The sequence below is a fragment of the Myotis brandtii genome, unplaced genomic scaffold (assembly GCF_000412655.1).
Source record: "Myotis brandtii unplaced genomic scaffold, ASM41265v1 scaffold208, whole genome shotgun sequence".
NCBI classification, from domain to species: domain Eukaryota; kingdom Metazoa; phylum Chordata; class Mammalia; order Chiroptera; family Vespertilionidae; genus Myotis; species Myotis brandtii.
The window spans coordinates 2,694,657-2,717,798 of record NW_005357764.1 but is presented as its reverse complement, the minus strand read 5'-3'; the positions used below and the strand labels follow the sequence as shown (position 1 = coordinate 2,717,798).

Genomic DNA, 23,142 nt, shown 5'->3' with positions numbered 1-23,142 from the left:
CTTGTCACTCTGCACATGTCTGTGAATGACTAGGAAAGTGCCATGAGTGTTGATTTGGGGGTTGCAAGTAAATTTTAACAAGTGGGCAAATTCACAAATTCAGAGTCCCTAAATAATGAGGTTCAACTGTACTTGAAAGCCTGGGATTAGAGTCCTGAAACCCCCTCCCCCCTCCCCCCGCCACACACACTCAATAGTCATATTATCTTAAGCAAATTACTTAACTTCTCTAGAGTCCTGAAACCCCCTCCCCCCACCCCCCAAACACACACACTCAATAGTCATATTATCTAAGCAAATTACTTAACTTCTCCATGTCTGTTTCCATATTTGTAAAATGAAGGTAAATATTGCATACATCAGAAGTTTGTGAATTTAAATGAGTAAAGTTGTTATCACATTGCCAGGCATTCTTGATAAGTGGTGTTAGTAATATTAAGATAAGTTAATAATAGCAACTATTTTGAGTACCTATTTTGATGCTCCTAATAACCCTGAAAAGAATGAAGTATTATCTCTATGGTACAGATGAGCAAAATTAAGGCCCAGAGAGATTGAGTAGTTTGCTCCATGTTACCCATTTATATAGCTGAGTTGGAATTTGAACGCAGGATTTGATAATTTCAAAATCGTTTGGCCCAGTATAGTGAAGAAAGATTATATATGGCCTCCAGTCCCCAGTAATCCAATTGGGATCTACACATCTAGGGGAGGACGGAAGATAGGTAGGCAAAGAGAAATGAGTTCTGAAGGACAGAGGTTATACTTGCTGCCCAGAGTGGGAGAAATCAGGGCAGAGGTAGAGCCCACAGTGATCCAAGTGATAAGTCGTGGGATGCAAAGTCATAGACATATGATCATTTAGATTGGAGTAGAAGCCAAGGGTGGCTACAAAGAATAGAGGCTGAAGTTAGGGTTCAGCTGGAACAGGACCTGGGCACGGAACATTTGTATTTGAGGGAGAGGGTGAATTTGAGACTCTTTGGTATCAGATCAATTTCTGTTGGTCATCTTCCCAGCTCTGAAACTGGACTTGTAAAGAATAGCACTTATCATTGCTTTCCTATATGTATTTCTGACCTTCATAAGTCCTTAAATCCAGGAAAGTTAGCATTTTGTGAAAGTTCCTTGTTTCTTAAGTACTCCAAAGGACTGATTTACAAGTGTTATTTGCTTCAAAGTCTTATTCCAGAGACGGGTCCTTTCTTTGGGTGGTTTTGGAGAAAGACTTCTCATACTCCCAGTGAGAGTTTGTAGGTGGAGTGAATTGGGAACCATCCCAGTTCGCATAGAGCATTTGGTAATAAAAGCCTCCCAAAGGCACTTTCCACTCGCCCCTCCCATCAGTGGCATAGAGACTTTTCTGAGTCAAGGCTGAGCAGTGTTGTGAATGCCCAAACCCTCAGGGAGACACATGGAAGTTTTCTATGATTTCTGCTTGTAGTCTGCAAATATTTTTCAGTAGACTACAACATACCAATTTGAAAGGAATGCTTCATGGTTTTATTCTTGTGGAATGATTATTTCTTACATCTGGTTCAAGCTTGGTGAGTATGCATTGCATGGATTTCACCAATTTTTGTTTATATTAATATCCATATAAATAAATGAATAAGTTGTCAAAAGCTAGGATAGTATTGGGGGGATATATTTTTCTTACTTCATGAATCTCCAACAAGTTTTCTTGTATTATGTATATACAGTCTGGGAGCAGGAAGGAATTTGTATTTCATTTTGTAAGTGGTGCTGAGCTCATAGGTTTATGTGTAAAAGAGTTACAAAATGAAGAGTGTTTTATTCATTGATCCAACAAGTAATCATTTCATAATTAAAATTAATTAGAAAAGAGATGCCTGACCCCATTGTAACTCAGACATGACACAAGAGTTGCCTGGAATTGAGCAATAGCAGTGGGCCTGGAAAGAATAGATTTAAGCTGCTACAAAAGATGAATTGATATGACTGGATGACTAATTGAATGTGGGTAAGCAAAAGTGATCTGCTAGGCACTATTGTTTGATTTCCTTATTAATGCATTCTGTTTGTCAAACTAAACTGTAAACTCTTTGGGAGAGACACTACATTTTCTGCTCCTTTTGTAATAGATGCCCATTATTTTTTTATTCCTGTATAAAGAATTTATTTAACACATCTTATTCCACACAACATGGCAGTTTAAACAATGACCTATAACTTCCTAATAAAATAAAGCTAAGACTGAATGATTTGTCTTATGAAAAACAAACACCACTCACATTAGTCTTCAAATTACTGTTGCATTTTATGTCTTATTTGAGATGTAATTATTATACTATAAACTTTACCCATTAAAATGTACAATCCAGTGTTGTTAGTCTATTCACAGAATTGTATAACCATCACCATCTAATTTCAGGATATTTTCATCACCCTCAAAATAAACCCCACATGCGTTAGCAGTCCCTTTCTATTCCCTTTATCCCCCATCTAAGCTGCTGTCCCCCATCTACTTCCTGTGTGTATAGATGCTTTATTAGTTTATTTGGGCTACTATAACAAAATGCCACAGACTGAGTGCATTATAAACAAGAAACTTATTTCTCACAGTTCTGAAGGCTGGGAAGTCAAAGGTGCTGGCCATTTGGTGTATATTCATATAGTTGAATAGTAGTTGGCAACAAAAAGAAATAAAGTCCTGATACTTGCAACGTGAATGAACCCTAAAAACATTATGCTAATTGAAAGTCATAAGGTCACATATATTATATGAATCCATTTATATGAAATGTCCAGAATAGAGAAATGCATAGAGACAGAAAATAGATTAGTGGTTGCCTTGGGGCTGGAAAAAGGGGGAATGGGGAGTGGCCACTAATGTAGATGGGGCTTCTTTGGGGTATTATGAAAATGTTGTGAAATTAAATGGTGATGATGGTTGTACAATTCTGACTATACCAATAGCATTGGATTATATTCACATTTTAAAAGTATGAGTTTTATGGTTTGTGAATTATCTTAACAAGTTGGTGTATATGAAAATGTATATTTAACGAGATACCACAACTTTACAATTTTTTTCATTCTCTAGTTAGAAGCAAGATCTGGCAAATTTCCCTTTTTATTTTTTTAAGTCATATTTGCTATTTTTAAAAAATATATGTTTCTCTGGATTATTCTGGCTTCCTTATATTGCATGTCAATTTCCCAACATAATTAAACCTTTTCAAAACATACTGTATGGGAGTATGGTACAGTATATGGGAGTATGGCCTTGGGCTCTGGAGTCAGAGTCTTGAGGCTGTGTGGTCTTGGGCAAGTAATTCAATCTCACCTAACCATGATTTCCTTATCTGTTGTGAACACTAGATAAGGTATAATTTGTATCCAACCCAATGTTGTTTTATATCAGCTCTGCTTGTGGATGCTTGTACAGTTGCCTTAATCTATGGAAGGGAGTGAGCTTGATGAGCTGGAAGGAATGCTTACCCTTGTATATTCATGATTACCCTGGAGAAGGTTTTTGCTTACTCTGGGACTGACATCAGAGAAGTGGCACATGAGAGATACCCTTGGTCTCTCCCACTGAAGTTTCAACAGTTTGAACACCTATAACTTAACAAAGGATTCCCTGCTTAATGCACAAGCAAGCCTGAGAGATCCATGCCATGAAACATCTAAATGTGTGCAAATGGGAACAAAAGGGAGAGGCAAGAAAGGAAAGGGACTCAGATCACCCACAGACACAGCCCTGCAGCCAGGAGTTCAAGGCAGGGCCCAAAGAGGAGAGAAATCTGGTTGTGCCTGGTGCTCCCTTCAGCTGGGAAGAGCAAAGAAATTTGGTAAACATTCCTGCAGGAGTGGGTAGTACAGGCTGCAGTTGAGCCCACAGATCTGGGAAGGACACAGCATGGAAGGACACAGTTCTTAGGTGGTCAGTATTTCAGGCAGAGAAACAAAGCTACAGCTCCTTAGCCTACCAGAGCTCGCCTCCCTTTGCCCTTGATGTCAGGTTGTGGAGCACATTATCTGCAAACCCAAGAACTGGTACTATGGAATCACTTTCTTTCCTGAACAAAGGGTGCACTCTGCGACCAGTCCTGGGTCAGGGTGCAGGGGGGACCCAGTGGAGGTCTAAGGCCACCAATACCAGGAAGACAAAACAACAAAGAAGCTGGCCAGTTCCCCAGCCCAGTCCAGCCCACCCCCATGCATTGGGCTACACTGACAGCATATCTGGCTGGGGTGGGGAAGAAGCACTGGAATTTCAGAAAGCTAAAAACTTATAATTCAGTGCCACCTACTGGAAAATAAGAGAAAGGCCTCTTCATATTAATCTGCTAGAGAAATACCTTTCATAAATAGATGCCTAGACAGAGAAGGGATTCATCAAATACCATGAATAATCAGGTAGCCAAGCAGCTCAAAAAGAAAATGAAAAATCTCCAAAAACAAACTAAAAGACATGGATATCTATAATAATAAAAGCGTAATATGCTCATTAGACCGGACGTCCTTCCAGATGACCTTCTGGACGAAGCCAGTGCTATGAGGGCCGAGGTAGAGGCGGCCACCACAGCAGGCAGAGGCCAAGCTCCTTGCACCAATTTCGTGCATCAGGCCTCTAGTATGTAATATAAATGACAAAGAATTCAAGATTGCAGTTTTGAAAATACTCAGCAAGATGTGAGAAAATACAGACAGGCAATTTAATGTGCTTAGAAAACAAAAGTACTTTATCAAAGAGATTGAAACTTTTAAAAAGAGCCAAACAGCCTGGCCAGTGTGGCTCAGTGGTTGAGCATTGAACCATGAACCAAAAGGTCATGGCTTGACTCCTGGTTAGGGCACATGCCCAGGTTTCAGGTTTGATCCCCAGTTAGGGGGCTTGCAGGAGGCAGCTGTTTGATGTTTTTCTCTTATATGATGTTTCTCTTTCTCCCTCTCTCTAAAATTCAATTTTTTTAAAAAAAAAGAACCAAACAAATTATGGAGATGAAGAACTCAATAAAAGAGAACGAGAAAGAACTGGCACCCTGGCCAGTATGGCCCAATTGGTTAGAGCATTGTCCCATGCACAAAAGGGTTGCGGGTTCATTTCCGAGTTAGGTTCCAGGTTCGATCCCCAGTCCAGGCATGCTTGGGAGGCAACAGATTGATCTCCCTCTCCCTCTCCCTCTCCCTCTTCCTCTCCCTCTCCCTCTCCCTCCTCCCCTCCCTTCCTCCTTTCCTCTCTAAAAATCAATAAAAATATATCCTCAAGTGAGGATTGTATATATGTATCTAAGAATCAATCTAAGAATGATGAAGAGGGAAGAGAGAGACTTGAGGGGGAAAAAAGAGCCCGGCTGGTGGTTTAGTGGTTGAGCGTTGACCTATGAACTAGGAGGTCATGGTTCAATTCCCAGTCAGGGCACATGTCTGGGTTCTGGGCTTGATCCCCAGTAGGAGGCATGCAGGAGGCAGCTGATCAGTGATTCTCTCTCATCATTGATGTTTCTATCTCTCTTTCCCTCTCCCTCTCTAAAATCAATAAAAATATATTTTAAAAAATAACTTTATGAGAACCATCTGACTTCATCAGAAATAGCAATATAAAAGAATAGGCATACCAGAAGAAGAAAAGGAGAAAAGGGAATGGAGAGCCTATTCAAACAAACAGTTGAGAACTTGCCAAACCTATGGAAAGAGCTAGATCCTCAAATCCAAAACACAAACAGAATACCTACTTATTTCAATCCAAAAAGGCCTTCTTCAAGGCACATTGTATTAAAACTGTCAAAAATCAATGACAAAGAATTCTGAAGGCAGCCAGGGAAAAGGAGAAAGTAACCTATAAAGGAAAGCCATTAGATTATCATTGGATTTCCCAGCAGAAACTCTACAAGCCAGAAGACAGTGGAATCAAATATTCAAACTACTGAAAGAGAGAAACTACTAGCCATGAATAATACATCCAACAAAGTTAACCTTTATATATGAAGAAGAAATAAAGACTTTTCCAGACATACAGAAGCTGACAGAATTAACCACCATAAAATTTCCTTTTCAGGAAATACTCAAGGGGGTTATTCTACCTGAAACAAAGAACAAAAGGTCACAAAACTATGAGTAAGATCACCAACAAACTTACAACACAAATGGATAATTTGTGATGACAAAAACATGAAAGGTTTGGTAATAAAGGTCTGAATTTGCTAAGGAGGATGGAGAGCAGATGTATTCAAAAGAAAAGGGACTTTTCTTTTTCATAGACCTAATGGTACACACACACACACACACACACACACACACACACACACACACACACCACAAAAAAACTGAGGCACAGAGCTACCAGAAAACAAAAGATAAAATGGCTATAGGAAATCCTCATACATCAATAATTACCCTAAATGTAAATGTACTGAATTCAGTGTAGCAGAGTGGATCAAAAAACAAAACCCAACCATATGCTGCCTTCAGGAGACATATATAAGCTGCAAAGGCAAAGTTAGACTCAAAGTGAAAGAGTGGAAAATGATTCTCCAAACAAATTACATCCACAGAAAAAGAGGTATAGCCATACTTATATCTGACAAAACAGATTTCAAGCTAACAAAGGTTATGGGAGACAAAGATGGACATTTTATTATGATAAAGGGGACACCACATCAAAAAAGCATAACACTTCTTAATATATGTGCACCCAATCAGGGAACACCAAAATATATAAAACAATTCCTAACAGAACTGAAGGGAGAAACATACAAAAATATAATCATGGATGAGACCTTAATACTCCATTGACAGCTCTAGATAGATCATCCCAATAGAAAAATCGATAAAGAAATATTGGCTTTAAATGACACAGTAGACCAAATGGACATAGTTGACATTTACGGAGCCTTTCACCTCAAAACATCAGATTATGCATTCTTCTCCAGTGCCTATGGAACATTCTCAAGGAATGACCATATGTAGGGTCACAAAATTAGCCTCAAAAAATTCAAGAAGGTTGAAATTATACCAAGCATATTCTCTGACCACAATGCTTTGAAATTAGAAATCAGTTGCAAAAAGGAAGTAAAGAAACCCACAGATATGTGGAGATTAAACAGCATACTACTAAAAAATGACTGGGTCAAAGAACAAATGAAAGGTGAGATCAAAAGATATAGAGAGACAAACGAGAATGACAATACGACATCAAAATTTCTGGGATGCAGCAAAAGCAGTAATAAAAGGGAAGTTTATATCATCACAGGTCTATCTCAAGAAACACAAGAAATCCTAAGTAAACAATCTAGCATTATATCTTAAAAAAATAGAAAAAGAACAAAAGCAACCCAAAGTCAGCAGAGGAAGGAAATAATAAAAATTAGAGCAGAATTGAATGAAATATAGAACAAAATAACTAAAAAATTAATACAGCAAAGAGCTGATTCATTGGAAAGATTAATAAAATTGACAAACTCTTGGCTAAGGAAAAAAGAGAAAACACTCACATGAACAAAATCAGAAATGAAAGGTTACCACAGGCCTCACAGATATACAAAGGAGCATACTAGAATACTATAAAAGACTACAAGCCACCAAATTCAATAACTTGGAAGAGATGGATAAGTTCCTAGAAATGTATAACGTTCCTAGACTGAATCATGACGAATTAGAAAATCTAAATAGACTGATAAACAGTGAGGAAATTGAAACAACCACCAAAAACTCCCAAAAAATAAAAATCCAGGACCAGATGATTTCACTAATGAATTCTAACAAACATTCAAAGAAGATTTGATACCAATCCCCTCTCAAACTCTTCCAGAAAATTAAAGAAGGCAGTATTTCCTAACACATTTTATGAGGCCAACATAACCCTGATACCTAAACCTGGCGAGGATAACACAAGAAAAGAAAACTACAGACCAATATCTGATGAATACAGATGCAAAATCCTAAACAAAATACTAGCAAATTGAATACAAAAATACATTAAAAAATAACACATCACAATCAAGACCTAGATGTTATCTCTAAGGAGGTGACCTTATGTATCTGCTATAAATTGCTTGTTTGTTCAGCTATCTGTCTCAGTTTTCCTATTCCACTTGTCCTGGCTTACTGGCCTGTCTCAGTATAACAGTAACCAGCTCATGGAATTGTGGTATTGAATAAATGCAGTCATGCATGTCAGATACGTAGCTTAGTTCCTAATTAATTACCTTGTAAAAATATTAAGTAAATTTTAGCTGCTGTTATCACTTATACTAAAGGGAATTCAATTGTATTTTTAAAGTTTCACAAAACAGTGGCAAAGTTTTCAGTTCTTCCAAACTGTCCACTGTGATTCCATTGATAGGTTTCATCAAACGTTTTGGCAGAGGTGTTGGTCAGATGGTTGCCTGGGAGACAGTCTGCTTTCCAGGGTGCTTTTAGAAGCTCAAATTGCAAACTGCTCCTTAGTTCCTGGTTATAAAATCTCTGTGTGCTTTTCAGGAGAAGAGATACTAGACATCTGGGGCTGAAGTTTTGGAGTTAATAAACATGGTCTTTGCATATGGCATTTGAATAAAAAAATAAACATGTTTAGGGAGAAAACATTGATAATTAACTGATCTAGGAACTGATTAATTTTTGGAATGTAACAATTTTTTCCCTTTTTTAAAATTTATTGGGGTGGTACAGGTTAACAAAATTATACAGGTTTCAGGTGCACAATTTCACAACACATCATCTGTATACTGTATTATGTGTTCACCACCCCAAGCCAAGTCTTCCATCACCATTTATACTCCTACCAGAGGCCCGGTGCATGGGATTCGTGCACTGGTGGGGGCGTGGCCTGCGGGGATCAGCCTGCTGTGGGAGCACCACTCATCCTGATCAGCCTAGCGGCTGTGGACCCACCCTCTGAGTGGCTACTCCTGCTGTGAAACCGCCACTCATCCTGGTCAGCTGAGCGGCACTCCCATTGTGAGAGCGTACTGACCACCAGGGGGCATCTCCTGCGTTAAGCATCTGCCCCCTGGTGGTCAGTGCACATCATAGCGACTGGTCGACTGGTCGTTCTGGTCATTCTGCTGTTCGGTCACTGGGCTTTTATTATATAGGATACCCTCCTTCATCTCCCCACCTCCTCCTCCCCACATTGTTGTCCGAGTCCATGAGTTTTTCTTTTTTTTTCTTTTTGTTCCATTCCTCCACTGCTCCCACTCCCCCCACCCCCCACCCCCCACACACACAGCTGTCAGCCTGCTCTCTATATAAGTCTGTCTCTATTTTGCTTGTTAGTTCACTTTGTTCATTAGATTCCACATAAGAAATCATATTGTACTTGTCTTTCTCTGACTGGCTTTTTTGTAATTTTAAATATTTAGGTAAAACTTTTTTTAATGAAAACCTGAATTTTCTTTCCTTTGTTCTAAGGCAGAGAAATGTGCTTCCACCTGTAGAATCACCTGCACTCTTGATACGTTTGTTCCACTCTAACATGGTTGAAAAGCATTCCATCTGGTCGATTTGAGACAGAAACATGATCTGGACATAAAAGTTATTCTAAAAGACAGACTTTAAATGAGATACTTTTCTTATCTTCCTATAATACTTGGGAGGAAATCAAACGACAGGAAATTGCTTTCTGTGAGACCTGTTTTCTTCCTTCACCCAGGGAGAAGTCAGTCCTGCGGGTTCTGCAGGGCAAACTCAGGGTGTCAAGAAAAGCAACATTTAAGATTAAAACATAAAAATTAAATATGCCCCTTGGTTATAAATTTTTTGGAATGTAATGACCTAATCAATCCTTGGAAATAATCCCTCAAGATGTAAAAATGACTGTTCATTAATGAGGCTTTGTTCAAACAAAAAGTTCCAAATGCCCTCTGGAGTTTTTTGACATGTACTTTATTTCTCCTTCGTTGTACTACTACTTCCGGTTTGAAACTGCAGGGGAACATTTTGTTTTCTTAGAGCTAACCAAATGTCACTAACGATACCATAAGGAGTAGCAAAAACCCTTTCTGAAGAACAGGATCTGTCAGGCAGCAGTGTGTGTGCAAAGCTGCCAGGCCTGGACTCCTGGTGGAGTGTGGGATAGAGTGAGACACACCATGGTGGAGTCTCTAGCAAAATTATCTCATTCATTCATTCATTCAAATACTTATTTCAACAAATATTGACCGCATTTAATTCCTATGCTCCATGCTAGGAATATAATGGTTTAGAAGAATAGTCTCTGCCTTCTTGGTGCTTATGTTCTAGTGAGTAGTTAGTTAAAAAGAAAAAAGGTTATTACCGAGTTCGTTTATTCAGCAAACATTTTTAAAGTAATCTGGATACAGTAGGGAATGCAAAAGACACAGTCCTTGTTCCAGTGGACATTTTTGTAGGGGAGAGGCAGACATGAAGCAGCATATAAATAAATAGAGGCTTTCATTTCAAACTCTGATAACAGCTGTAAGGCTACTGCGATAGTGTAATGTGAGATGGGTAAAAGGGGGGTGGCTACTGAGTCTTTCTGGATCGTAGTAATTTCACCAGTAAAGTGGAAAAAGTGATACCTGCCCTGTGTGTCCACTTGTCTCATCCTATCAGACTAGGTAGACTCTAAAGTCACAAAAAATGGCGTTAGTGTTGGCAGCTGGTGGGGACTCAGGGGGCAGACAGAGGAGCCGGAACAGACCCTAGTCCTTGGAGCCAAGCTCTGCCTCATGGGGAGGCAATTTCTGCCACAGCAGCCCTGCCTCACTCCTCAGAGTGTGGGAGTATGAGCTGAACTTGGTCATACTTTTTTTAATGGTTTTTTAAAATTGATTTTAGGGAGATGAAGGGAAAAGGAGAGAGAGAGAGAGAGAAACATCAATGATGAGAGAGAATCATTGATCAGCTGCCTACTGCATGCCTCCTAGTGGGGATCAAGCCCCCAACCTGGGCATGTGCCCTGACTGGGAATCGAACCGTGACCTCCAGGTTCATAGGTTGATGCTCAACCACTGAGCCACGCCAGCCAGGCTCTGTCATACTTCTGAATTCAAATAAATTACCACAGTTTTGTCATTTATTTTTTAATTTAATACTTTTATAGAAAATGAAGCTATAACACTCATTTTAAGCAACCAGTGTTTGGAAAACCAGTCTAAGGGTTGTCAGTTTACCAGAGTCTCCCTTCCCCTCCCCGACCCCCGTCCCAACCTCAAAGACAATCAGGACAGCTGGTGGTTGCTAAAATATGTTTTGTTAACTTAGACAATTTTCCCTGGCAAAGGAGAAACCATTTTATCATCTAATGGTGTCTAAATACTGAAACGTGTATGTGTGTTATGTATAAACTTACTGAGAAGGATTGGGAAAAATTGTTTATTTCATTAGGCAAATAATGGAATAGATTTAAAGATATCTGCCCTAGCCAGTTTTGCTCAATGGTTAGAGTGTCAGCCTTTGGACTAAAGGGTCCCGGATTCGATTTCAGTCAAGGGCACCTGCCCAGGTTGTGGCTCGATCCCCAGTAAGGGGTGTGCAGGAGGCAGCCGGGCAGTGATTCTCTCTTGACATTGATGCTTCTATCTCTCTCTCCCTCTCCCTTCCTCTCTGAAACAATAAAATTATGTATTTTTAAACGAATACAAATACATATATTTTTAAAATATTTAAAGATATATGGATTTAAAGATTTTGAGTATGTTGATGTAACTGAAATATGGATTTCTTTTTCCCTCTTAAGGCAAATTTGAGGATTTCCTAAGTTTGTATGAGAATTGACAGATGAGTGACTCTGGTACAAGGTGTAGAAGATGGCATGCTAGTGACATACAACGACCAGGAAACCTGACTTTGCCTTTAACAGGGATTCTGTTTTTTCCCCCTTTTGTGGCTTGAACAATTTTTCCCTAAGTAGATAAAAATTTGAGTTTTAGATGTAAAAGTTGGATGAGGCAGGCAGCTAATAATGTACATTAAGTGCATATGATGTGTTGGCAGCTATCCTAGGTGGTAAACTATATTTTCTAATAAGTGAAAATTTTATTTAGGTGTTTTAAATTATTGAGATACCTTAATTGTCTATATTTTGTATTACTGTTACTCTCTTTGCCTTACTTTTTGTTTCTTGTTCATCATAGTCTGTGTTGCATGCCTGTTGTGTGGCCAGCACCTAGGAAGCCCATGTCTAAGTGGGTAGAAGATGGGGTTGCTCCTTCAGAGGAACTGAATTTAACTGGGGACAAAGCCGCCGTATGAAAAAGTACTGAGTGCTCAACTATACGTCTCTTAAAGAAAAGAGGAGTAAAAAGAGGGAATAGATTGCCGGTAATTAAGAGTAGAGATTCCCAAATTAGTCAAAACATTTATGCAAATGTGGCTATCAATCTAAAATTGCCAGCTTTTATTTTTGCCAAGTCATTGTTGAAACTATTTTTTTTTACCACATTTCAGTAAAGAAATATTTTAACATGAAAAAATAGAAAAGACATATAACTCTAGAACAAAAAGACATTTAAAATTAATTAGCTCAGTTTTAAGAAAACCCCACTATATAGTCCTTATTTTTTAAATTTTGGCACAGAGTGGCAGTTGGGAAACAATGGCCTGAATGAAGCTTCACTGAGAAAGAGGGCCTGGCCTGCCCACAAAGATAGATACAAAAAGAGAAAGATTGCTAAGTGGATTGAGTAGCAAGAATAATTGCCTAGAGGTAGTAATGGTCAGGGCCCAGAGGAGGGGGGACAATGAACTGAACTATACTTTGTTTTTTATTTTGTATTTTTTAAATTAAATTGATTAGGGTGACATTGATCAACATGAACATATAGGTTTCAGGTGTGGGTTTCTATGTTACAAGATCTGTCTATTGCACCGTGTGCCCACCACCCAAGGTCACATCTTCTCCTGTCGCCTTATATTAGGACCCCCTTCTCCCCCACCCGCTTCCCTCTGGCAACCACCACACTGTTTGTGTTCATGACTTTCAGTTTTTATATCCCACATATGAGTGTAATCATATGGTTCTTAGCTTTTTCTGACTGACTTATTTCACTTAGCATAATGTTCTCAAGGTCCATCCATGTTGTTGCAAGTGGCACTATTTCATCCTTTCTTATGGCTGAGTAGTATTCCATTGTGTATATGTACTGAACTATACTTTAAAGAATAGTGAATGGTAAAAGTGATACTAGAGAATGGGACACCCAGGAGAAATTTAGATTTTCAGTAAAATACAATACAGAGCCATTGAAAATTTTGAGCCTTAGAACACGAAAATGTCATGTCAAAAGATCGATCTGGTGGCTGAATGTAGTATGAGTTAGGGAGGGCACTGTTGCTCTTAGAATAACTGCAAATAGGTGAAGCCCAGAACAGGAGAATGAGTACAGAATAAAGGGAAAGGACAAGATCAAGAGACTTTTAGTGAAAGAAAAGATAGGACTTGGTGACACATATAAATGTAAGAAAAGAGGAGATAAAAGTTACAGCCACAAGAAGTATTTGGGGGACCCTGTGCTTTTATCAGGGGCCTGGTAAAGAAGCTTGCCTTACTAATTGAATGTACAAGTTAGCAAACACCGCCCTTCCGTGTATTTTGAGATGCTAAGTGAACATTACATCATTTGCTCTTACTCTTTCTCCAACATTAGGGATCTCTGGTATGTGATTATAAGAAGTATCACTTACCAGAGTTGGAACTGAAGCAGCCATGCAGTGGTCTACACTGAAAAACTGAGCTTCCTTCTCTATAAATGTCTCTTTTGTTCATTGTTGTATCCCCAGAACCTAATTTATAATTGGTGTATAGCATATTTGTTTAAAAATTAGTGGCAGATTCAGATAGTGTGGGATTTTGTGCTGTGTAATAAATTGTCTTTTATCGTGACATCCCTTAGAGTGGACAAAGAGAATTCTATCTCGATATCACAAAATTATTCTAGTAGGAGAAATCATATGCCATTAACTAAACTAGAATTAGTATGACCCTAAATGATCCTTGAACCAAATTGAGGCAAAGTTCTCTTTGTGCTGACACTGCTGAGAGCTTCTCCACCTTGCGATAATAACCGAATTCCACTGGAATGAGCCTTAAATGAAAACATTGCTAGTCTTGTAAATATGAACAAAGATTAATCTTTTTGAGATATTTTGAGAATTTTTCCAGTCAGAAGCAATCTAGCCACAGCATCTCAGAAAAACTAGGGCCCAGAGCTGGTGGATAATATTTGAGGCTGGAGAGTTGAGGCAGGTCGGGTCAGAGCATGACATCTAGAATTTCGCAATGTGGAATTTTTAAAAAGGAATGAGACATGAGATTTAAATTTTAAAAAGTACTTTGTGATAGCTAATTTTGGGAGCTTGAACAAGGGTGGAGATGGCAAAAAGTCAACATATTTGAGAGATTGAGAAGTACAAGCATGGCATACAGATTTCTGGCTTGTGCAGTTGTGGGTGTTGCTGCTGATCTTTGAAATGAATCTTGGGGGAGGACCAGGTTTTTAGGCAGAGAGGGAAGGTTTCAATTCCGTTTTGGACAGTTTGGGTTTGATATGAGAGTCTTTGAGACATTCAGAGCTGTGGGAAAGAAAAGGGAAACTGAAGGAAACATCATCGCAGGTCCATTTGAGGAGAGTTGAAAAGATGGCTGATTCAAAATTAATGTAAGAAAAGGCTTTCCTATAATCAAATAACAATTAGAAAATGCAATGAAAGGAACAATTCCATTCACAATAGTATCAAAAACAAAACATTCAAGAGTAAACCCAATTAGAAATGTGGAAAACTTTATGAAATACAGTAGAACCTCGTTTCTCAACAAGGGTGGCAACACAAGTCAATGGGGAAAGAATAGTCTTTAAAAACAAATGGTGCGCCCTAACCGGTTTGGCTCAGTGGATAGAGCATCAGCCTGCGGACTGAAAGGTCCCAGGTTCGATTCCGGCCAAGGGCATGTACCTTGGTTGCGGGCACATCCCTAGTAGGAGGTGTGCAAGAGGCAGCTGATCGATGTTTCTCTCTCATCGATGTTTCCAAGTCTCTATTCCTCTCTCTTCTTCTCTGTAAAAAATCAATAAAATATATTTTTTTAAAAACAAATGGTGCTGTACAATTGCATATCCACCTACAAAGGAATGATATGAACCCCTTCTCACATCACACACAAAAATAAACTCAAAATAGATCATAGACCTAAATGTCTGATAAAGAGTAAATTAAGAGTAGTTAGAGTAGCTAGAAGTATTAAAAAAGCTAAAAGTATGAAACTCTTAGAAGAAAATATAGGATTAAATCTTTATGACCTTGGATAAGGCAGAGCCTTCCTAGACATGATACCAAAGCACAAGCAACCAAAGACAATAGACAAATTGGACCTTATCAAAATTAAAAACTTTGGTGCTTCGAAGAACAACATCAAGAAAGTAAAAAGACAACCCACAGAATGGGAGAATATTTACAAATCTGATAAGTATATTTTATCTTTAGATGAAAAAGCAAATAATCGGTTAAAAATAGGCAAAAACACCCAAATAAAAATTTCTCCAAAAAGATATACCAATAGCTAATAACCACATGAAAAGATGCTCAAAGTCATTAGAGAAATGTACATTAAAGCCACAGATATAAAACCACAGAGGCAGATGATAAGTATTAGTTGAGGATGCAGAGAAATCAAAACACTCATAACTGCTGGTGGGAATATAAAGTGGTGCAGGTTCTGTGGGAAACACTGACAGTTCCTCAAAGTGTTAAACATACAACTCAGCAACTCCACTCTGTCCACACAGCAACTTGTACAAGCATCATTCACAATAACCAGAAGGCAGAAACAACCCAAATATCCATCTACTGATAAATCAATAAAGAAAATGTGTTCTATTCATACAATGGAATACTACTCAGTTATGAGAAGAAATGGGTTCATAGTACAACATGAATAAGCTTTAAAAACATGCTAAGTGAAAGAAGGCAGTTACAAAATACCACATATTATATAATTCAATTTATATGAAATGTCCAGAATAGGCAAATCTACAGAGACCTCGTAGATTAGTGATTGCCTTGGACTGGCGAGATTTGAGGTTGAATGAAAAGTGGCTGCTAATAGATGGGTATGGGATTTCTTTAGGGGATGATGAAAATGTTCTAAAATTGATTGTGGTGATGGTTGTACAAACCTATGAGTATACTAAAAACCACTGATTATACTGTATATACATTAAATGGATAAATTGTATAGTATATTAATTATATCTTGATAAACCTGTTATATAAAAATATAGTAATTGAAAAGTTTGTAGAATATATGTATTATATGAATATATTTTTTAAATAATATATTTATAAGTTCAAAGCAAAACACTATATTCTTTAAAATTAGCAAAATTGCCCTGGCCAGTGTGGCTCAGTTGATTAGAGCATTGTCCCATACACCAAAAGGTCGCGGGTTCGATTCCTGGTCAGAGCACATACCTAGGTTGCAAGTTCAGGGATGTATAAGAGGCAACCAATTGATGTTTCTCTCTTTCTCTCTCTCTCTCTCTCTCTCTCTCTCTCTCTCTCTCTTTGTTCCTCTCTCTAAAATCAATAAGCATATCCTTGGGTGAGGATTTAAAAGATAGCAAAATTTGTGAAGCAATGTAAAAGGGACATCAGTGTATATTCCCCTGCAATAGTAGCTTTAATCATGTAACTGATCTGGTGTCAAAATTTCTTAATAGTAATTGATACCACCTAATTAATAAGATAACAACAATAGCATTTATTGCATTCTATGTGCCAACATTTTGCTAAACTCTTAACATACGTTTTGTTGTTTGTTTTTTATAACACCATGTTTTTTATTACTCTCCCCTTGCTTTCTATTCTCCAACATACTGAAGTTTACACTTACAAAATTGTATTATTTATCAGAATATCAGAAATGCACAATTTCTTTTGTTTTTAATCGTAGCTAAAAAGGTATTTATGTGACCTTGAGCAGTTATAAGAGCATATTGATAAATCTATCTATATGTGTTTAAGTAAGATTTTAAGAAATTCGAACTAAAACATTTTATTTATTATAGTTGATTTCCTTTTTAAGTTGATAACTTAAACACTTTTTAAGTTATTTTATTATTATTTATTTCAGAGAGGAAGGGAGAGGGAGAGAGAGAAAGAAATATCAATGATGAGAGAGAATCTTAATGGGCTGCCTCCCCTACTCCCCACACTGGGGATTGAGCCTGCAACCCGGGCATGTTCCCTGACTGGTAATCGAACCATGACTTCCTGGTTCATAGGTCGATGCTCAACCACTGAGCCATGCCAGCTGGGCGAGAAAACACTTTTTAGTTACTTGACAGGTTTTTTTGTTTAATGTAGTATTAAATTTGAAAGGCAATCGTTGGCAAAGATAATTTTTAGAATCTTTTTTTTCATTGTCTATAGACTATTGTCTCAGTCAGTTTGGGCTGCTATAACAAAATACCATAGACTAGATGGCTTAAACAATAAACATTTATTTCTCATGTTTCTGGAGACTGGAAAAGCCTAAGATTAAGGTGCCAGCAGAATTGGTTTTTGGTGAGGGGCTTCTCCCTGGCTTGTAGACATCACCTTCTTGCTGTACCCTCACATGGAGAGCAAGCTCTGTGGTCCCTTCTTATAGGAACACTGATCCCATTATTAGAGCCCTAATCTCATGACCTCATCGAAACCTAAGCACCTCCCAAAGCCCCATATCCAAATGCCATTTCATTGTGGATAGGGCTTCAACCTAGGAATTTGCGGGGTATGGGGGCAGTTTAGTCCATAGCAACCAGCTATGATGAAAACCTTGTCCATAAATGCTAACCCTAGCATTTTTTGTTTGTTTTTAGTATTATGTGCCAAGAACCTTGCAAAGAAAGACTTCTTCAGTAAGTAAACACCCATTTTTGCTCTCTTACAATATTAATATTTTTCACATATTTCTGAAATTTTAAACTTGTTAAAAACACTGGGTGTATTCTCCTAAAAATCCTGCCCTTACTGGATAGAAATCCATGGTCTGACAAAGTTCATTTCCCAGGTGACTACAACATAGAGAGAGTCGGCTCCAAAGCACAGAATTTATAACTCATACAAGAAAAACTCTCTCGTCCCCTATTTCAGCCACACCCTATTTTCTCTGTCTTTCCACCCATTAATACATTACTTTCTGCTGAACAAAGTGTTCTCAGCTCAAATACAGATGAGACATTTTTCTATAAAATAGCCGGGATTAAGTAAAATTGTTAGTCAAATTTTATAAATTAAATCGTATTTTAAAAGCCTTGTAATTAAAGGAATTATGAAAAATAGAGGATCCTTTTCTAAAGAAAGACTCACCCCTTAACTCAAGAAATTCACCTACTATAAAGTAGGTGCCTGCAGCTTAAAATTCTTCACTTTTTTCCTGATCCTCACAAGGACACTGCTCAATTCTTAAGTGGTGTTATTCACACTTTAAAGATGAAGAAATCTAGGCTCACAGGCTTTATTCAAGTAGCTGGGAAGCTTCCAGAGCGCTGGCTCGCATCCAGGTCTGGCTCTAAAGCCTTTCCCTTGCCACCTCTCTGGTCTTATAAACCTGTCTGATTCATTTAGGACTCACTGAGTTCTTGCTTCCAAAGTTAAAGTTGACAGTCAGTAAACAAGATTTCTAAGTATTACTTTTTAGAAAGTATAAGTACAATTAATTATAGATATCTTTTCCTTCATTTAATTAGCCCCCCTTAGTGATCATCAAAAATGGGAATTTGAATTTAAGCCTATTTTTAATAGGGTGGGGTGTTTTTTTTTCCCTAGCCTCTAAAAATCTGGGTGTGATGTCATCCTGGGTTGCCATTCTTAGAAAGCTAAACAGACCAAAACTGACCTTAAAATAGAGAATAAAATCGACTAATGTGATCTTCTTTACCAAATTAGAGGATTCGAAGCTCCCGTTAACCTATAAGACTATGTTCTAATGTTACACTGATCGATCTGTGGCTGTCCCATCTTCTCCAGGACTCCCCGACCCCTTTGCAAAGATTGTTGTGGATGGATCTGGGCAGTGCCACTCAACGGACACTGTGAAAAACACATTGGACCCAAAGTGGAACCAGCACTATGATCTGTGAGTTGAATATTCTGTAAGCCATTTGGGAGCAGCAGGAAAGTAGGTATCTAGCTTTTAAGAGAAGCATTTCTTTTTTTTTTTAAGGGATTTATAACTTGTTATTGATTTAAAAAAGAATAATAATAAAATAAAATAAGAAGTATGGCCAAATTAATACTGCCTCATTTTAGAGTTCATGTACTTGGAAGTTCTTGCGTTTGACATTTTTATAGATTTTTATGGTTTGCTTCTGTAACTGTGATCTTCTGTGACTTTTCAACCAACTGGCCATTCTAGCAGAAAAAAAGAGCATAGTTCGGGTCCTCTATATACTACTTTTTCAGTGAAACCCTAAACCTGGTTTTAGAGTTTTTATTTTAAAAATACATTATTATTATATTTATCTATTATGCAAATACATATTGTATATATTTCTGTTTATTTTTTTTAATTCTGCTTTTTAGTTCAAATACATTTTCTGTAAGAGAAAATATAGTTTGGTATGATTGAATGTATATAAACCTATGTACCATCAAACAACTTCTTATATTTGTTCATAAAATGGATTGCACTTTGAAAACCACTATTTTATATGCACTTATGTTTTCATGTTCTTGCTAAGAAATTTTTATCAAAGTAATACTGAATGATTATCGTTTTTTTATTAACACAAATTATACTGGGTTTGGATGAAATTTTTAATAGCTGGATTCTAAAGCTCACTTTCAGTGATACTGAGGTACCATAAGTGGCCTGGAAAGTGGTTGTCAATTCTTGTCCTGAAAGCTCCCCTCTTTGGTTGACTTGCACTGAGAGTAAGTGGGATAATGTCTGAGTTAGTACCCATTAGTGATCTTTAGATGGATCTATGGGTTTATAGGTAGTCCTCTATTGCAAACTAGTGTTCAATAGTAAGCCTAACACTAGTAGGAATTTATAAATATGTCATTGTCCTTTGGACCTAATAAAATATAATAAATCTCACCCCAGCCTGGTGGCTCAGTTGGTTGGAGTGTCGTCCTATACACCAAAATGTTTTGGATTCAATTCCCAGTCAGGGCACATACCTAGGTTGTAGGTTCGATTCTCAGTTGGGACTGGACTACGAGGCAACCAATCGATGTTTCTCTCTCTCTCTCTCTCTCTCTCTCACTCAACACATCCTCAGATGAGAATTTTAAATAAATACATATATGATAAATCTGTTATAAGATTATAACTTTATGTGGTTATCTACATTTGCTTCTTACATAACTGTTATAGTTCTTTTCCCAGACCATTGAGATTAGTAGACCTATATTTATTGAGTGCCTGCCACATGTGGAATATAGAACCAATATTATTTTTTTTTTTTACCAATATTATTTTTAAAGGATTCTTCTGTGCTAACAAGTCAATCAGATAAAATCTCAGTGGGCTATATCATAATTCAGAAATACAATTAAAAGTGAGTTTGCATGTTGTTTTTAGATATGTTGGGAAAACTGATTCTATAACCATCAGCGTGTGGAACCACAAGAAAATTCACAAGAAGCAGGGAGCTGGCTTCCTGGGCTGTGTGCGGCTGCTCTCCAATGCCATCAGCAGATTAAAAGATACTGGATGTAAGAAACTAACGCTTTTCTGCCTCTTCATGCAACTGAAGAAGGCTTATGAGGCATCTTTTTTTTTTTTTAATACTGAATACAGAATTCCTGCCTTCCTCCCTAGTTAACATTTCGCTGGGTTAAGTTTTGAATTGTTTGTTTGCAGACCAGCGTTTGGATCTATGCAAACTAAATCCCTCAGATACTGATGCAGTTCGTGGCCAAATAGTGGGTAAGAACTTTCTCATCTGTATAAAGAGATGCTTTTGCTCAACTTAACATTCAACTCTCCATCACTGAGGAAACACATACAGGCACTGGCATGGTGACATACTTCGAAGAACAAACCACTTACAGGGGCCATCTCTTCAGCACTAAAAAGTTTCACCTTGTGTAGTTTTGATTACTTTATCTAATTTATCTCTTCAACCTATCATTCAAAGTTGAGTTAAAATCACTAAGGTACAAAAATATTTAGGGTTATAATTTTAAATGTCATTTTAATCATCCCATTATGGATAATTAATTTGTCATTATATTATCCAGAGGTAGTTAAGAACAGTGGCCACATAATGCAATAGTTGAGAAATAGTTTCTTCAGGAAAACCCATCAAATATGTAAAAAGCAAAGATGATTTCTGAAGACTTCCATGTAATATGATTTGATAGAGTTAGAGGATTGAATTATTTAGAATGAACAAATAAATGTGCTAATGTTACAAAGTGTTGACTGGCAGTATTCTCTTGGAAGCGATTTATCTGTTAAGTAGCTCATCATATTATTCATTTTTTTTATCAGCATTTTAGGGTAACTGTGATGTTCTGTGTTTGCTGATTGTATGCATTACAAGGAATCAAAGAAAATGTAGTATTTCAGCAGCATACCAAAGTGACCCCAAACCTTTTAGGTATTGCCTTGTGTAGACTTGACCCAAGGTAAATGAACAGTGGGTATAGATCCTAAAACTATCAAAGTGAAAAAGTTCTCACTGAATGCTTTCCTGTTTCTGATTTCTTCTTTTCTTTGTGGAGAGATGTGCCAGCGGGAAATGAATAGCTGGGAGCAGCTTTATAATTGTCTTTGTTGTTCATAGTAGCCACTGAGAATAAATATTTGGATGCATCTAGACTTTACAAATACTAAAAGTGCTTTCTGTGTCCTTATTAAACATGTCAAAATCTCCTTAAAGGATAAGGTAACTTAGAGGAAGTGAATATTGTGTTCTGTTATGTTTATGGAGAGCATGAAAAACACAGTACCTCTTTCTGCTCCACATTTTAAGGAATGTTCCAGGCGGTGTATGGTGGTATGCAGCTACTGGAATAAAATACCTCTTGCTTGAAAGCATAAGAATATATGTGTCTTTGTATATGCACATGCCTCGCTTTTAGAAAATAATATTGTGCATAAATTATGCATCCGCAATGGCTCACTGTATTACAATTGTATAAAAACCACTGGATTTTAATGCACGACGTTCTTTTCTGTTTTAGTCAGTTTACAGACACGAGACAGAATAGGCACTGGAGGGTCTGTGGTAGACTGCAGAGGACTGTTAGAAAATGAAGGGTACGTATCACCATGGCAATGCCTGCTGAGTTCTCTGCTGCCTTAGGCTCTCGCTCTATATGAAAGTGTCCTTCACATCTTTCGTTGTGCTGAATGCTTGAGACACAGGAAAGAACTTTGGGATAAAATTGGCACCCAGTTTCCTTGTTTATAAAGTAAGCTGTAAAGACTAGTGGGGTTGTGCCCAAAAGACTCAGGATCCAATTTAAAGAGGTTCCCACTGGCCAAAGATGGAACAGTTTGAGCATCAGTAAGAATTATAACTAATGGATTAGAACACATCAAATATGTTAAAAATGAACATTATGTGTTCATAATGACACAGGAAGAGAAAAAAGAACCCTAAAATACTTTTCTTTTAAATACCTTGAAAACTCTCATTGGTCGCTATCACAATTTTGCAATTGCCAATGAATTAATGAAGCTGGTTGATAATTATTAATAGTTGTTAGCGACATCGCAAAAGAGAGGTAATCTGGCATTGACATACCTCTTGGAAATTGAGGGGACTCCCAAGGGAATGCAACCAGCACCATCTGGAAGGGGGGTGCTCAGTAGAGGGTAGAAGACACAGCCCAGTGTCTTCACAGATACATGCTAGGAAAATACTCACAAAAAAGGAAGAGAACCTATAAATTAATAATAAAAGACTTAAACGCATCCCTACTAAATGCCATGTGTGGGCCTCGCTTGGATCCTGAAGGAGACAATTGACTGGAAAAATTGAACACTGACTTGTATTTGATGATATTTTTAAAAATTAATGTACATTTTTTAGTCATGATGATGGGAAAAGTCTTTATCTTCTAGAGGTATGTGTGAGCTATTTAAGGGTGAATAGGAAGTTGTTGGGATTGGCTTCAGACTAATCCAGTGGAGAGGAAGGGCAGCCACAAGGCAGAGGGAGAAGTCTGGGAGGGTTGTCTCCCGAGTTGTGAATATATTTTAAATTT

The 23,142-nt window shown here is 37.7% G+C and overlaps 1 protein-coding gene across 5 annotated transcripts in view; it reads left to right on the top strand.

Annotated features, from left to right (window-relative positions):
* Positions 1 to 23,142, top strand: part of SMURF1 (SMAD specific E3 ubiquitin protein ligase 1) — an 82,396-nt gene that overhangs the window by 36,874 nt on the left and 22,380 nt on the right. For 3 of the 5 annotated variants that reach the window (XM_005865520.1, XM_014539092.1, XM_014539093.1), the window contains exons 2-6: positions 17,793 to 17,831; positions 18,943 to 19,051; positions 20,504 to 20,637; positions 20,786 to 20,851; positions 22,114 to 22,189. In XM_005865520.1, the coding sequence (XP_005865582.1) occupies positions 17,793 to 17,831; positions 18,943 to 19,051; positions 20,504 to 20,637; positions 20,786 to 20,851; positions 22,114 to 22,189 (424 nt within the window). Of the gene's footprint in view, positions 1 to 1,506; positions 1,548 to 17,792; positions 17,832 to 18,942; positions 19,052 to 20,503; positions 20,638 to 20,785; positions 20,852 to 22,113; positions 22,190 to 23,142 lie in introns of those variants that run through there. The other 2 variants (XM_014539094.1, XM_014539095.1) reach the window with 2 other exon arrangements.